At 47.9% G+C, this 16197-nt stretch overlaps 1 protein-coding gene across 9 annotated transcripts in view; it reads left to right on the top strand.

The window, feature by feature from the left end:
• The first annotated feature begins 241 nt into the window (after nucleotides 1-241).
• Nucleotides 242-16197, top strand: part of RREB1 (ras responsive element binding protein 1) — a 126336-nt gene continuing 110380 nt past the window's right edge. For 2 of the 9 annotated variants that reach the window (XM_065052459.1, XM_065052463.1), the window contains exon 1: nucleotides 242-470. Coding sequence is in view for 2 of the 9 variants with exons in the window: in XM_065052458.1 (XP_064908530.1) it covers nucleotides 431-470 (40 nt within the window). In the remaining 7 variants the exon portion in view is untranslated. Of the gene's footprint in view, nucleotides 471-867; nucleotides 1232-16197 lie in introns of those variants that run through there. The other 7 variants (XM_065052458.1, XM_065052467.1, XM_065052461.1 and 4 more) reach the window with 5 other exon arrangements.

The following is a 16197-nucleotide window of genomic DNA, read 5'->3' as shown; positions in this document are numbered from 1 at the left end:
GGAGGTGGGGGGTAAAGTTGTGCCGAGTTCTCTCCTTAGAGCCGCCCCTCCCTCCCTCCCCGCGACGAGGGCGAGATAGAGATGCTGTTTGCAACAGGCTGCTGCTGCTGCCGCCGCGGTAGCGCGTCCCCGGGAGAGGAGCCCGAGCGACACGTGATGTGTCTCCTTATCAGGGTGCGCGGGGCAGCGCGGGGGCGGGCAGGGGGCGGGGGCGCCCGCGGAGCGCGGCGCGGCGGGGTCCCTAACCGTGCCCATCTCTCCCCTCCAGGGAGGCGCGGAGGACGGGAAGTTAGCGCGGAGTTGATGAACTTTGCACATCCACAGAAACGCCATTTTGATTCCTTTTTCCGGAACAAGTTTGCAGCTCCCTCCCGTGCGCGCTCCCCCCACGGCGCGCCCCCGCGCCCCCCCGGCGGCCCATCCTCCCGGCATGTCGCGGCGCAAGCAGCCCAGCCCCAGCAAAGTCCGGCGTAAGTACCGCGGCGCTGCTCGGCCGCCGCGCTCCCTCACAAAGGGCAGGAGCGTGCCTTAACTCCGGAGGGATTTTTTTTTTCTTAAGCGAGGGGGGGGGAAGAAAGAGGAGGAAAAATAAACTTCTGGGAGGGGGCAGGCGCGGGGGTCAGGACGTTGCAGCGTGTCGGCTGGTCTTGCGACTTCTTTAAAAAATGAAATGCTTGTTGTGGGGGGGGAGGAAAAAGTTTCCTTTAAAAAAAAAAAAGAGGAAAAAAAGTTTGGCTGGCAGCGGTGGAGATGATGATGAGTTCGTGCAGCCTCCCTTTTCCCTTCCCCCGCTCCTCCCTCTCCTCTCCTCTCCTCCCTCCGCGGCTCCTGTTTTTTTTTTTTTTTTTTTTTTTTTTCCCCTTCTCTGTTGCAGACTTTCTACCAACCAGCAGCACCAGCCGCGGCGTTTTGCCTTCAGGACCTGATGCTCATCCATATTAAACCGTCTGAGCTCAGGAATCCGGCCAGATCATCCCCCCCTCCTGCTGCAAAGTTTATTTTTAACCAGCCACCGCCACAATTTGGATGGGGCTGCGAGGAAGCAACATCTTCTAGCCCGGCTCGCCCCCGTCTCCCGAGCCCGCAGCCGCTTGCCTTTTAACTTTTCCTTCGGGCTTATTTTCCTGCCGGCGGTGGTAGCGGGTCCCGCGGCGGCCCCTGCCCGCTTTTCCCGGCCGGGAGGGCCGAGCCGGAGCTGGGAAGTTGGGATGAAGGCGCCCCTTCTTCGCAGGTAGAGCAGGCTTGCGCCGCGCATCTCTACGCTGACTTTCCGCCCCTCTCTACCCCCCCTCGGCGGAGCCGACCGGCCGTGCCTGCCCTTGGCACCCCGGTACCATTCCCCTCTCCTTTCTCCTCTTCTTCTTTATTTTCTCCCCTTTCCTCCTCTTTCTCCACCTACCCCCGCCCCGGGGTAGGGACGTGCGTGTCCTTTCCCGTGCCGGCCTGCGCGGTGGTGGCGGGGGAACCAGGCCGGGGGGGAGGGGGGCTGCGCTGCCCCCCATGGGTCCCCCCAGTCCCGCTGCCTTTGTGCGGTGCCAGGGACACATCCCTGCGCGGCGGGGCCAGCGGCGGGCACGGACGCCCGGGCGGCGTCACCACTACAGGAAGGAGCTGGGCAGCATCCGAGGTGGGGGGGTGGGTGAACGGGGGGGTCCGTGGCCGCCTTCGCCCCTTTCACCCTCCGTCTTGGCGGGGGAAGCGGTGGACACCCCCCTGCAGCGGCGGTGTTTGGGATGAAAACAAAGTTTCGGGCCGCCAGCGCCGCGGTGCCCGGTGCGGATGGGAGCCAGCCGCGACCCGTCTCTCAGGCGACTGCGCTCCCCATCGCCGTTGCTACGGGCCGGGACCCCCCCCGGCGGCTCCGCGGGGCCTCGGTGAGGATGCGAGGCAGATCCTCCCGCCCAGTCATCATGCATGGGGCTGGCCTCTTCTTCCCCCCCCTTCCCCATCCTCCGGCGGTGCGGGGGGCGCGGGCCGGGCCGGGCGCGGTTCTTGTTGGGCAGAGCCGGGTCGGGCCGCGCTGGGCCGGGGAGCGCGGCGCGCCGAGATGCTGCAACTTTTTTTTTCAGCAGAGGAGGGAGGGCGGTGGATTGAACTTTGTCATGTCGCAGATAAGTTTCCTCTGGCTTCTTCTCCCTGCACTTCTCCCCCGCCTCCCCTCCGCACGCACGCTGGCCTTTTTTTTTTCTTTTTTCCCCTGCTATTTTTATTTTTTTAAACTTTTTTCCCCGGTCTCCAATATCTTCGCCTGCTCGGCATCCTCGCCAGGTTGCGCAGGAGGAGGAGGAGAGGGCTTCTCCTGGCTCAGCACATTTCCCAGCTCGGCTGCGTGCCCCGCGGAGGCCCCGGCACCTCCGCGCCTCGCCGCCCTCCCACGGCCGCGCCGGGGTGTCCGGCCCGGAGCTGATGCTCTGGTCCTGCCCGCCGAGGAGCCAGCATCCTGCTTAGGAACCACTGGAATGATTTCTAGAGGGAAAGCCGGCGGGGGGGAAACACAACCGTCCAGTTTTGATCCCGACTCCCTGTTTCACCCGTCTTCTGTTGTAGATAAGATTAAGTGTGGTTACCTATTTGAGAAAGTAGTTAAACGTCTAGTTCAGTGTGATTTGGGGGCAGTGGTGTAGGAGAGACAGCAGATGCAGTTGATGTTTCTTACTGTTCCAACACAGACTCCAGCCCTGTGCCTTGGAAAAAAAATTGCTTATTAACAACAGGAGCAGTTGCTAAATAACGCCGTCCTGTCACCCTTGCAGCACACAGTAGACAGCTGTTATGATGGCTGAAGTTTTTTCGTTGAGGTCTGTCGTTTTGACACAAGCACCGAGTTTTGTTACCGCAGTTCCTGTTTTCCACAGGGTCAGCGTGCGTGAAAGGGATGCAGTGACTCAGGGTCAGGCCAGCCATATTTGTTTTAGGTTTTAATTTTCTCTTTGAAGACTTAAGGGTATATAGTCTTTTCTTGGTGTGCCTGCATAATGCCTATTAGCCTTAACGGGAGTCGGGTACATCCAGGGAAGAATAGGCCTTTTGTTTGTTAGAAACCCAGAAACAGCATGAATCCATCATCCAATCAATCAGAGGACCAGGGCTCTCCCTCACCTGCCGGCAAAGACACATCCAGCCTCCTCTGTTGCTACAGGGCAGCTGTGCTCGGCTCAGTGCGGCCTCTTCTGCTCCTTCACCTTCCTCCTCCTCCTGGCAGCTGTATTTGGAACTGACTTCGTATTGTGTAGTTGGAAAAACACCATCCTTAAAGTACAATTGAGTAAACTTTTCTTCTGCTCTAATTTCCCATGCAGCTCCTAGTTATCAAACTGTTGTTTGTCCACCAGTAATGCCAAGTTATGTAGCCATCCTTACACATTTCTTTTAATGACCCTGAAGAATATACATATATTTGGCTTGATATTAAGGTAGAGTATAACAAGATGTTTGCTGATTGTTTTCTGTTTTTTTGTTTGTTCGTTGGTATTGTGGTTTTGTTTGTTTGTTTGTTGTTTTTTTTTTTCACTCGGACCTGGATGTTTCAAGCTTTATTTGCTTGCGTATTTCAGTGTAGTGAAACATCTTATTCTGACTCAGCTCACCCAGGTTGTATGCCCATTCTTAACTCTTGACAGTATTCAGTGACCCTCTGACCAAGTGGCTTTTCTTTTTGGTTCTGAGCATCAGGAGATTCTTGAAGTTCCAAAACTGGGAAAGCTGAATGTCATCTGTTAGTAATATCCATAATCTGCTTTGGTACCAAAGGCAAGTGCAGTGTTTCCCAAGGCATACAAACATTGACTTTGGTAGTGCCTTTCTCAGTCCTTAAGGATTTTATCACTTTGCCTGCACTGAAGTCACACTGCAATCATAAGAGTAGCTTGACTTTAGCCTGTGAAAGTTTCTTCTTAAGCAGAAATAGTTTGTATTGCTCTCAGTGGGATTTCTAATTTAAATAAAAACTGTTCATGTACTTACATTGCATAGATTAAAAACATATAGATAAATCCCTTTGGTTATGTTCATTATCCCTTGTAAAAGTAGGTGGTGCTTAGAAGGTCATAGGATAAGTGTTGCTAAGCAGCTAAACAGAAGGATGCTAAAATTAACCTGAGTGTTTTTGTAAGGGATTCACTTTTTAAGAGGCAATAATTTTTATTGACTTAAAATACTATTTTTGATAGTAAAACATACGGGGGAAAAAAAAACCACACACAACAAAAACCTTAAATGCATGAATAAAGCTTTCCAGGGGACTGCGTCGAGTATTCAAGTTAGCCACATACAGGAGTAATTCCATCCTTCCCCAGTATGCCTAAATTTTGCCAGCATTGGCAAAATCTTGATTTGTGGCCTTTGCAAATGTCCTTCCAGAGTTATCTGTTGCTCCAAGAGCATCTGATGTATGTTGGATAGCAGCCTGTAGGGACGGTCTTGGGAAAAAAGAAACTGCAAAGGTTCCCCAGGAACAGGCAGAAAACAAGTAAATCCTGTTAGTCTGTAATCTATGCATGTGCAGAAAAAGCCCCTTTTAACTTTTTGATGAATGATGTCTAAGTTTGGAAATCTGTGTTTTAGGTGTACACTCTTAAAACATGTGAAATCATGTCTTCTTCTTTCAGTGCAATAAAGGCTGTTTTAAAATGAGTGTATTATTGGGCCATGTTACTGGACCAGTTTGAGACGGCTGCCTTGAGGATGTGGTAGCTTCTTTCTTGGGAGATAATTGTTTGTAGAGGAGGATGGTTCCCATGAAGCCAGTGAGAATGCCTGTTGCTCTGTATCTTTCTTTTACCTCCTTTCTGAGTTCAAGCAAGACAGTCAGTCATGGGATTACATCTTTAAAATACATTTTTTCAAGAGTATTCTGCAGCTTGGAAAGGGGCCAGGAACTGCTTCATGTTCTTTTGAGTACAGCTTCATCGTGGATGGAGTGCTCAGGTACCCTGCAGCTTTGCTGGGAAGCGTCTTGAGGAGCAGATGTAAACTTTGAGGGTGAGAAGAAGTCGCTTTTGGAGACCATGCAACAGTTTGCTTCTTATTTTGAGGTGGGAGATCTGAGTCGCCAAGTGGTTGTCCAGCCGTTAAAGCAGATTTTCTTTGGAGAGGTGTATGAAGAATCCTTTCTCTGTGCGTGTTGTTTGTGGTTTGTTTTTTTGTTTTGTTTGTGTTTGTTTGTTTATTTTAGTATCCTACATAAACCGGCACCTACGGGAGCTGCAGCACCCACCACCCCTATTTAGGAGCATCTTTATAGGCACTGATTTCAAAGGCAAGACTTAAGGTATCTTTGAAAATGCTGTGCCTGTGATACAATGAAAAGTTAGCTGTTTGTGTGGAGCCAGCGAGGACTTGAAACTTGCAGAACTTTGCCAGGCCAGGTTTGGTTATCAGTGTTTGATTACAAATGAAACTAGGTGAGGTTGGCTGAGGTGGGAAGTGCTGGCTCTGTTCTGGGGTACTTCTGAACAGGAATTTCAGGAGCATTGGCTCTTTGTTCTTCCTCAGTGCAAGAAATCTGATGATGGCTTATCTTTGATGTCTGCCAGTCATGATGTTTTTCCCACCTGAAGGTGTTCCCTCTACCCCACCCTGCCCCTTTGTTTGAATTGCAACATTTGAGGGCCAGTGACTTAGAAGAGCACCAGTACCAGAGCATCTCCCCCTTCCCTCAGAGCAGGGTGACAAAAGCTATTTAGAGCCTCATTAAGAAATATTAAGAGTACAAATAATTGCTAGCTGTGGCATATGCTGTGGTCTCCTGTTGGGTGGCGTGTTTGTGTTGTGCTAGAAAAGGGTCAGAACAAGGAAAATGGTCTGGACTAAAGGAAAAAGAGCCACTTGAAGAAGGGACGCTTGGCTCGTGGCTGTGCTGGTGTTAAACCTGTTAGAGCAGCCTCTTGCAGTCAGAAGGGAATTGTCCTGATGTAACTGAGCACTGCCTGGACCTGCGCTTCCTTTAGAAACAACACAGGCGTTCTGGTGTATCCTGCTTTTTTTTTTTTTTTTTTTTAATAGTGGTATTTCAGCTTTCAGGTTGGCCAGCCTAGCAATCAATAAAGGTGGTTGCCTTTGAATAGGTGCTTTACACAAAAGAAGTAGTTGGTGGGTGGAGACTGTTTATTCAGAGTGATTCAACTAAGTAAGGCCAAGAGAATCTGAATACCTCTTTAAAGATGCAGAGAAAGGCAGCTGTTTTAACAACAGGATTCACCTGCAGAGTCCCAGCCATCCACAGAGGTGCTACAGCAAGGGAGAAGAAAAGTTGTCAAAATCCCCCAGGGGCGTTGTTAGGCTCCTGAACTAAAATAGGGATTCCAAGAACCATTAGAGAGGGAGGCCTTTTGGGCCCTGATTACCTCCTTCATCTCCTTTGCCCATCTTCCCTTAAGAAACATGTGGAATGCAACTTTCAGATTCCACTGTTTTCCTGCACCTAACTTTCCTGAGCAAAAACGTTTTGTGTTTAATCTTATTTAATTATTTACTTATTTGATCTCAGGGTTTCGAGATTTCTTTTTCCCTTTGAAGAAGACGTTCCCTCATCCTGGTGTCTGAAGTTTCTTTGAAGATCCATTTCCACGAAGGATGTTACTTGTGTAGAGCTCTCAAAAAGTGTGGGAGAACTGCTTGCACACAGTGGCCAAGTGAATTCCCAGTGTAATTTCTGTCAGCTTTGGAAAATGGCATTTTGACTTTTAAGTCGCTCTGGGTAAAATGTACATTAAGCATCTTAGACATTTTCTATGCTGGTGTGCCCGAGTGACTTGCCAATTCAGTTCTAAAACATGAATGTATTTCGTGGTTAATAGTGGAAGTGCCAGCCTCTGATACATATAAGACTTTTCCACATGTCATCTCCTGGTGGGTGTTTTAGCAGGTGTTAGCATGTGCTTTCTTGAAACAGCACAAATGTACTCATAGGTGTTTCAGGCATGTGTGGCCAGCATCATCCATCCTTTGAAAATGGAGGATGATCAGCCGTTGACAAACCTTTTTTTAGTTAGTTTAGTTATGTGCTTCCTTTCTGAACATGAGGGAAGCAACATATTCACGTTGAAGTGTAGCTGGCCTTTGCTTTTATCGTGCATGATTAGCTGGCTTTAACTTGAGCCCTTGTTAGTCCCGTTTCGTACAGCAGGTGATGTCAGTGTTCAGGTGTATCTCCCTGGGAGTGCTTTGCTCAGAGCACTTGCATCACAGCAATAAATTCCATTCCCGTGTTCAGGCCATGCTCCACACTGCTAACGTTACGGCTCAGACAAGATAGAGCTGCTTTGGATTTTGCACCAATAAACAGCAGTACTTCCTTGTATTTCCTTTAGGGAGAAACATCACTTTTAATTTGGACCACGCACAGCTATGGGTGGGGGAAAGAGCCTAGTTTAAGTTCCTCTTTTAGTTACAGAAAATGCACTTTCTTCATTTAATTGAGTTCATGATGTCTCATTGCTCTTAGTGTTTGCAGAACATGAGAAACAGCCAGGACATGAATACCGGCGTGCTGTTCTTCATTCACGGGTGCATTTTTTTCTGATGTTGATTCAGTCACCTCTGTATTGAGGACAACAGGTGGCTGTGGCGTCTTATGCATGTGCTTGCCTGCTTGTCCCCTCCTTCTCTGCAAAAGCCTTAAGGTACCCTGAATTGGTGTTCACTCGGATAACTTGCAGAACAACTCACGTATTTTGCTGTCTATACGTCCTGATGCTTTTGGATGGAAGGCCCAAGAAGTGGGGTAGAAGCCGGTTGTGGAAGAGATGTGGCTGGGTTACTAAGGGCTTCCGTTGGTGAGGTTTGACTGTCATTTTCCAGGGGAAGAACTATGAGTGCAATGACAAGTCCTTTTCTACAGAGATGTAACTTAGGCCTTGTACTTAGTTGGTTTGAAGGGTGGGTGTCTTTTGGTCTGTTTTTCTGACAGCTGCAGGTACCACTTGTTCTTCGTCCTTATCAGATGGCCCAGCCAGGTGTCACTTAGCACATCTTACTACGTTTCCAAGTAAAGTTCAAACCTATTGTCCTTGGCAGCTTCTGGAACAAGTCTTGGAGCAACTTCCAGCCTTTACAGCAGATAGGTGGCTTTTCTGCTTGGTAAGATCTCCTGGAAATCTTTGAACTGTAAGGAACCTGACTCCCCAGGTTGCAAACGGGTAAAGAGGGCTGTATCACAGTGCCTCTATTTCCCTGGCGTAAACTCAGTTTATTGTTGGAAACTGTGCTTTTCTTTAAATAGTGACGAATTTATTTTCATATCAGTGCTTCCTACAGTTCTCCGTGGGAGAAATCTTCTCCATCCTCTGTCTCCGTTCCTCTCTGGTAAATGGCAGCATCCTTTTGCTGAGTGTGAAGTGGTCACCATGTTCAACCTAAACAGAGGGTGAATTTCTAGGGGTGGGTGAAGCAATCTGTACCTTGGAGTGGATGCCAGTTACCTTGGGAGGAAGCCATGCAGATTATAGGCTCTGCCGGAAGGAACTGGTAGATTCTGTAAACTCTGCATCCCCACTACCTGTAGTTGAAGGAATTCCTAATCTGTATTTGCAAAGCTTTTTGGAACTTGTAAGCTCTTTAATTCTAGTGACTGGAGATTTTTCCATGGTTCCCTTTTCCCTTGGAAAAAAAAAAAAAAAAAAGAAATAAATGGTAAAGTTATTCATTTTAAATGCACAAAAGTTAAGGTGTTCACAGAGCAGTTAAGTGGGCCAAGGTGAACACAGATCATGCCCTGGTATGGTTGCTATTATGTGTTTAATAAATCAATAGATGTGTAACTAGTATGTAGAAGTGGAAAACGTGGCTTCATTTGAATCAACAGCAAAATTCTTTCAGGCTTCACTGGACTAAGATTTTATGTGGGGTACATACAGCTGAAAGCTCTTGAGCATTTGTAGCATGAAAGTGCCAGGAAACTTTAAAAAACTGAAACACTAATAGTGTCTTTGTATTTTTCTGGTGCTTGAAATTCCAACAGATGTAGTTACAAAGTCAGTGCATCTGTTTCAGGAGATTGCTTGATAAATAGCAAACTGAATTTGAGATGTAACAGGCTGTTTTGACTAAATTGTCTTCTGTCCTGATTTTGAGCATCGCTGAAACAGTGGGACCATTGCTGCATCCTTCTTCTAAATCCTAGAGGCTGTACTTTAACTTTCTAGTGTATATTTGCCCTGGTGAATGGGAGGAGGACTTGTCCTTCCCAGGCCTGCCCTTCCCTGCAGGAAATGGGGAATGTAGAGAATTCTCCCCGAGGATGGATCTGGGGCAGAGATGGCCCCTGTGTGTTTGGGGCCAGAGTTTTTATTTACACCATTGCGTAACTCTTAATCTCCACAGGAAAAGATGTGGGTGAGTAGATTCGCAGTGCCACTGACTTGCATGTGGCTGTGGTCTGCCTGATAACTGACGTGTGCTAGTATTGCATAGGAGATGTACTGATGCCTGCCTGGGGTTGTCCTGGAGTATGGGGTGACCCAGTGCAGAAGGATCTGCTGTTGCCTGACTTTCGGCCTCGTGCATTGACAGCCTCTCTCGTGCCTGCACTCTCTGACTTGTCTGACTCTTCAGTAAATGTTTCCCTTTGTGTGCTCACTGTCTTTTTCAAAACGATTGCTAAAGAGTATTTGGGCCAAAAATGATTTACAGTGGACAAGAAGATGCCAGCAGCATGTGCAAATTGCACGCTATAGTTCCTGTCCCAGCTCGTGATTCAAACAGAGCTGGACAACCCAGTAGCACAGATGTGGATTATGAAAGTCCAGACTGCTGATTTAAAAATTTCCACTATTTCTGTTAATGGATGTTTATACGAGCTGCCGCGTCTGAAGACCCGAGAAATGAGCTGGTGGTGGTCGTCTTTGTTTAATTCCCAGTATACAGATGCCAAGTGTTATGCTTTGATTTCCTACACTGTAAACTCTTTGGGGCAGGGATCAGCGTTCAATTACCAAGTTTTGAAAAGCCACCTAACACGTTGTGGAACTGACCTGCTCGGCACTACCTCAGTATAAATGTTTAATTATAACTATCTTCTTACCCCGTAGCAGAGCCTTTCCAGATATCAAGCTTGAGGCATGCTGGGAACCTGTGCTACTGCTGCTGAGGTGTCTGCGTATAAACAGCTTTGGTTGCAAGGCAGAATTTGGGCAGCTGTCATAAACGCCTAATTTGCACACAAGGGACGGATTCTTTTATTTTCTTTTTTTTTTCTTTTTTTTTTTTTTTCCCTAGGCAGTATAGGTGTGAGTATATACATGTGTTCAGGTATCCACATTGATTAGTTTAGAAGCAAATACACTCCTAGCTTTAGTACATGTTTTAAAGCATCACAGTCAGACCATGTCCTTCTCTCTCCCTTTTGCTTTCGGTCTGTATGTAAAGATGACAAATATCAAGGTTCTGAAACTTAGACATGAGAAGAAGAAACTGGGAATAGAAAGATGTCACCCCCCCTCAATACGTCACCTTCCCAAGGCTGAAATGAAGTGCAATTGCTGGCTCCTGCCTTTCACAGAGTAATCTACTTCTCTTGCCTTGAGTGACTTGTGTTGTAGCTTTAAACTGAATTCCTAAATCATCCAAACAGTGATCTATGTATCATTTGTTATGTTTATACAACATGAAAGCATATAGAGTAATGGAAACATCTAGAAATTAGACCTCCAGAGAAGACTCCCATTTTAATCGGGTTACTTACTGGGATTAAACCAACCCAAATTTAAAACACGTGGGCTCACGTACTAAACTAGTTGCATTTTCAGCACTCCAGGAGTCCATCTGGGAGTTTATCAGTGTGTTGTCGGTAGCCTGTTCCAGCCAGCTTTGTAGGAGCAGTTTGGTGTTACTAAGGTTGGAACAAGCTGATGTCAGATTTTTGTCCACAGTGCATAGCAGGCAGAGGTCAAACACTTGTACAGCCGGTGATACTATGACTTGTTAAGAATGTACGCAGCAGGTCGCTTTTCAAAACATCTTTTGAAAAGCAGCCTGCGAGAGCAGTGCCATGTAGAAGAGACGTGCATCTTCCTCTGGCATCAGCAAATGGATGCATCCTATCGCATTGGACTGCTGAGCGTGTTTAGTCATGTTACTGTAATAAGCTCTGGGAACAGGAATGGGTTCTGCCCTGCCACGCTTCGGGAAGATTTGAATGAATGTGACTGGTTTGTTACAGGGAAACTCCTGTTCGTATCTGCTGCTTTTGTGCTGGGTACAGCAAAGGAAGGGGTCGAGTTTGTTTCTTGGCTAAATGGGGGTTTCTTTGCAGTTTAGGATTGCTAGCATTACTTAAATGCTTATCCCTTAGAAGAGGTGAAATGAAAAAAGAATTGTAAGTGACTGGCAGAATTGCCGGTGTGTCTGGTGCCGACAGTGTACAGATCTGCTTGGTTTCGAGACTCCTCTTTGCCCAGACAAACTATTAGGGACCATTCTCTTGCTTCCAGCCATAGCCTTCAGGCATCCCTATTTCCCCTGACCTGGTGAATCATCCTACAACATATGCAGATGTACATTTAAAATGTGCTGTGGTAGGGTTTATTGTCTTTATACTTTTCTTTTTGTCTTAACACAGCTTAGCCTGATGGCTCTCAGGGTGTTTTGTAAATTTGCTGGGGGGGATATGTGTGTATGTCAGAGGGAAGTCTAGAACACGCCAAGCACTGATCCTGCAGACACTTTAAACAGAGATATAATTCTACTTAAGTAGGTTGTCCCATTTAAGTCAAAATACTGGCATGGGCGAAGTTAAGGGAAGTGTTTCAAGACTGGGGCCTGCGTTTAACTTTCAGAAAAAGTATTCCTGACACAAGCCAGAATCTTTAACCCGTGTGAGCTGCAGCTTCAAACTCATCTCGCTGACTTAAGTTCCTGAGCTACTCGAGCAGGTATTGCTCGGCCCCAGCACATGTCGCAGGTCTTGTGGCCCGAGAAGAGCTGGCTTTGAAGAGAGATGGCAAGAAACGTAGCTGTGGACCCAGACTCCTTCGACGTGCAGTGTCTGCAAGAGTTAAACGAAAGCGCTCCAGCAGCTCATGTGCTCTCTCCAGTGTGTGCATACTTTCCTAATCTTGACATGGGGTCTGAGCTGCCGGCTCCGAGGGTGTACGTGAAGTTGGCTTGGCTGTCACCTCTTCACTCCCCGCATCTGGCTGTGGCTCAGCACAGGGACGCTCCCTGCCACCGGGGTTACCGGCTGCAGACAGCCAGCTGCCTAAAACCCGTGCCCATGGGGCTGCCTGGGCCAAAAGGTGCCCTGGTGCACCTCACCTGCCCCGGCCATGTTTCCTGCCCTTGCAGGGAGCACCAGAGGGAAGAAGAAGTGCTGCAGTGGCCCCTTGCCTGCATCTGGAAGATGTCTCGCACCCTCTTTGTGCTCTCAAGTTGTTCTGGTTGAGCTTTCTGCTGCTCTGCTATCATCATTTGGCTGGAGAACAGCTGCCTCCGAGAATGGGTCTGCTTTAAAATAGGGGAACAGCTGTACGGAGCGGGGCCTGCGGGCCAGTCTCCGATGCTGGCAGGCCATCCCCACACATGGGGAGAGGGAGGACAGAGCACGTGCTTTTTTTTCCCTTCCTCTAGGTGACAAAGTCCTAAGGGCAACTTGGGCCTCGGCTGTTCAGGAAGAAAAACTGCAGTTCCTTCACCCCACAGCACGCTGTCAAAAAAATTGCTAAGCGTTTCTGACCAGAGGCTGGAAATAAAAGCCACCTTTTCTTTTTTATTTTATTATTTTATATTTTTTTTTCGCTTAGGTTTCCTTGTAAAAGCTGCCAGTGGCCACCTCGCCCCACCCTGCAGACGTGTGGGCGGGAGAGGGGGTAGCCGGCAGGAGGGAACATCACCAAAAAGGCAGAGCGACTTGGCTCTCAGCCACACACAGGAGCAGGAACAGCTGCCTGGATGGCCCCCGGAGCCTCACTGATGTCAGCCTAACCAGCGCTCCTTAAAATGCCGCACCGCGTGTGGGGGACGAGGGGGAGCAGGGCTGGGAGCAGGTTTGAAGAAGTAAACAGTACACAAAAGGACCCCCGTCATTCTTTTTTCTCTCTCCTCTTCAAAAGAGACCTCTGATTTTATAGGAATGGGACGGTTTTGGATGAGTGAGTGAGAGTTAGGAGAAATTCATAAAAGTAGAACAAGTTACTGAAAGCAAGGAGCAGAAAGAATACGTGTTGTAAAATTTGTGTGTGTCTGCAGTGTGTCTGTTTGCTTGGTTTTTTTTCCTTTTAAGAGGAGTGTGGCTAGGAACAGTTTGGTGCTGTTGGATAAATCTGTCAGTGCCATTCCCTTCTCTCTCCCCTATGTTGTCTCTGAGAACCTGTCACACTGTGACAGATCATACTGTCAAACATCATACTGTGTTTGGAAAGCGTCTGGCTTGCCTTGGGATGCCGTATAAAATACGGCAGGATGTGGCATCCTGCGGGGAGCACGTCATGTGTGCTCGCTTGGACTCCTGCGCTTGCTTGAGCAGAGGAAGGGAATGCACATCAGAAGAACACAGTTGTTCGCAGCTCCTTTCCACTCCCCTGTGTTGTTCCAGAGAGAATGGTGCTTCGCATTACCCATGGCTTTTACTGAAGCTGTCCTTTCCTCCTATGTTGATACCGAGGATCCCTGACGGCAGGAGCCTCTGCGTGGTTAAGGGCGGCGGGGCTGTCTGACCTCCGTGACGTGGGATGCACAGTGTAAAATTACCCCTCTGAATTACCAAACTGAATGAATGCGAGTTCCTCTTGGGCCTGAGATCGCTTCTTCCGATGTAATGGTTAATACAGTAGTTTCTGAAAGGCGCGAGAGAATCTGACGTGTAGCTGGAAGTGCTGAGGGAAGAGGATACCAGCTTTTCCAGAACTGTGCTGCTCAATCACAGAACGAGGTTGAACTGGCCATGAAACTGGATTCCAGGGTGACATGGTGATTGCAGTCTCCACTGGCCTTACTTCTTCCCACAGCTGGGGAGTTGATTTTCCCAGTAGGCCTGTGCCAGCAGAGTCCTGCTGCTAGTCTTGTGGTGTTACCCCAACACAGAAGTCGTGCCTGAATTGCTTGCAAGTGGTGTGCGGTGCACAAACCTAGGCGACAGGGGTAAGCCAGCCTCTCTGGCCTTGTTGCAAAGCTGAATTTGCAAAATGCTGTCACCATCAACGCCAGTGTAATAATAAGCTGCAGAGATTCCGTCTTGAAAACCAGCGTAATATAGGCGTGTGAGGAGGAGGGTGTTCTGCTCTTGTATAAGGCTCTTGCTTTTTGTTAACTCAGGTTAACTTCACAGGTCCGGTTAACATTTCCTACATCGTTCCAGAATTCTTGTAGTAATTAGGAAAAATTACACAGGGTCACAGCAGTTGTATGGGATCGAGTAAGCATCTATTCACGTTCTTTTCAATTGGGACAGTGGCATGAAGAATTTATTTACTGAAGGTCATAGAAGGAGACAGTAACAGAGGCAGCAAAAGAACCCAAATGCTCTAAATCCAGTCCTCTGTCTTCACTGTTAGATCATGCTTCCTGTCTAGGCAGATGAACCCACATAAAAACCTGGTTCACAAACAGATGACATTCAAGTACTACCAGCATTGTAAAATATGGCTGGGGCTAATATATTTGCTGACTTTCATCTTGAGTGCTTGGTGGAACACCTGTAAGTATTTACATTTTAACATGAGCTTTTGTGCTCGTGAAAGCCGACAGTTTGACAGCAATGACCTCTCGCACAAAAGCCTGAATAAGTGATGAACTTCTAACAAATCCATGACCTGAACTCTGCTGGATGCGTATTGAAGGCGACAAGTTAATATGGCCTGTGGCAGTCCCAGCAAGAGGTCGGCTCTGTGCTGGACTCTTCTGCTGGAGGTGGTCCACAGACGTGCCTCTCACCACCATCCCTGCCCAAAGGCCTGGAAGTAAGTGCGCCTGTACTCAGTGCCTAGGTGAGGGCCCCAGAAAAGTGTTTGCTGCAGAAAGGACTTCAGTTTTTCCAGAGGTTTCTCATCCTGCTGCTCTGCTCTGAGCCTGGGCGAAGGGCTTGGTGTGTGTTGCAGAGAAGGCAGAAGCATGGATGTGTCCCTCCTCTCCCAAGCGGTGCACTTCAGAGTTCACTGTGCTTAAATCGAATTGAGTGGTAGTTAAAACGTCAATTATGGGCGGCTGTGGAGTCGGACACATCTCTGCTGCAAGCGTGGTAACCTCTGGCTGTCAGACAGGGAAGACAGCTGTGGTATGGTCATCTCTAAAATCACCCTGACCTGAATCACGCTGGAGCTGCGGCACTGGGGGTGTTTCCTCAGGGCTGCCCTGTCCTGGAATGAGCAGTTCCTGGTACGTGCTTGTCCAGTGAAACGTGGATTCGGAGCAGGGAATGCCACTTCAAGCTGACAGAAATGCCTCTGGATCTGTGGCGAAAGGTTTTTTTCATCCTGTGGAGTAAGTCATACTGCATTTTTCTCCTGCAAAACTGAAAACTAGAGGGAGTCCTACTTATGTCTTAAGTCAGACCAAAAGCCTGTCTAGCCCAGGATGCTGGTCGACGTGGACTTATCAAAACAGAATATGGCAAAAGGCCACCTGTTATTGATGCTTTCCTAGTACAACCTACCAGCAATCTGCAGCTTCTGCAATCTCTTGAGCCAAAGGGTTTTCATATGGGTTCAGTATTTAGGATGAACAAAACTTTTTCCTGAGCTTGTCCAGTCGCTTTTTGAACCTGTACAGATACTTTACATGGTGGTGGTGAGTTTCGCAGTTGGAGGGGAGGTGAAAACAACAACCTTCTAAACTTGCCATTTGATGCTTCCACTTGATACCATTTAGGACTTGTACTGTGGGAAACAGTGAGTAATGATTCACCACTGACCTTCTCTATGCCTTTCTGGATTTTGTGAATCTCTGCTGTATCACCTCTGTGGCCTTCCTCCCAGGTTGGAGTCCCGATCTAAGTATTGGTTACTATGCAGAAGCTGTTCCATGCGTTTGATTACATTGTTCACTGAATACTTGTTAAAGCTACAGTTTTCCTTGTTAGCATCTATCACAGGCAGATGCCATAAGTACTTCATTTGCCTACATATTTATTGCTGTAAGACATATACTTGGACAGGCTCAAAGATTTCCAGGTGCTGCCAGGATTCTCCTCTTCAGCAGCTTTTTTGGGAAACTCTCAGTGTTGGCAGGTTATAGGCAGAAGATGCTGATTGGTGAGGGTGTCTGCAG

Source organism: Columba livia, chromosome 2 (genome assembly GCF_036013475.1).
Source record: "Columba livia isolate bColLiv1 breed racing homer chromosome 2, bColLiv1.pat.W.v2, whole genome shotgun sequence".
In the NCBI taxonomy this organism is placed as follows: Eukaryota; Metazoa; Chordata; class Aves; order Columbiformes; family Columbidae; genus Columba; species Columba livia.
The sequence above is the reverse complement of the archived record's forward strand: the minus strand, read 5'-3'. Positions and strand labels throughout refer to the sequence as shown.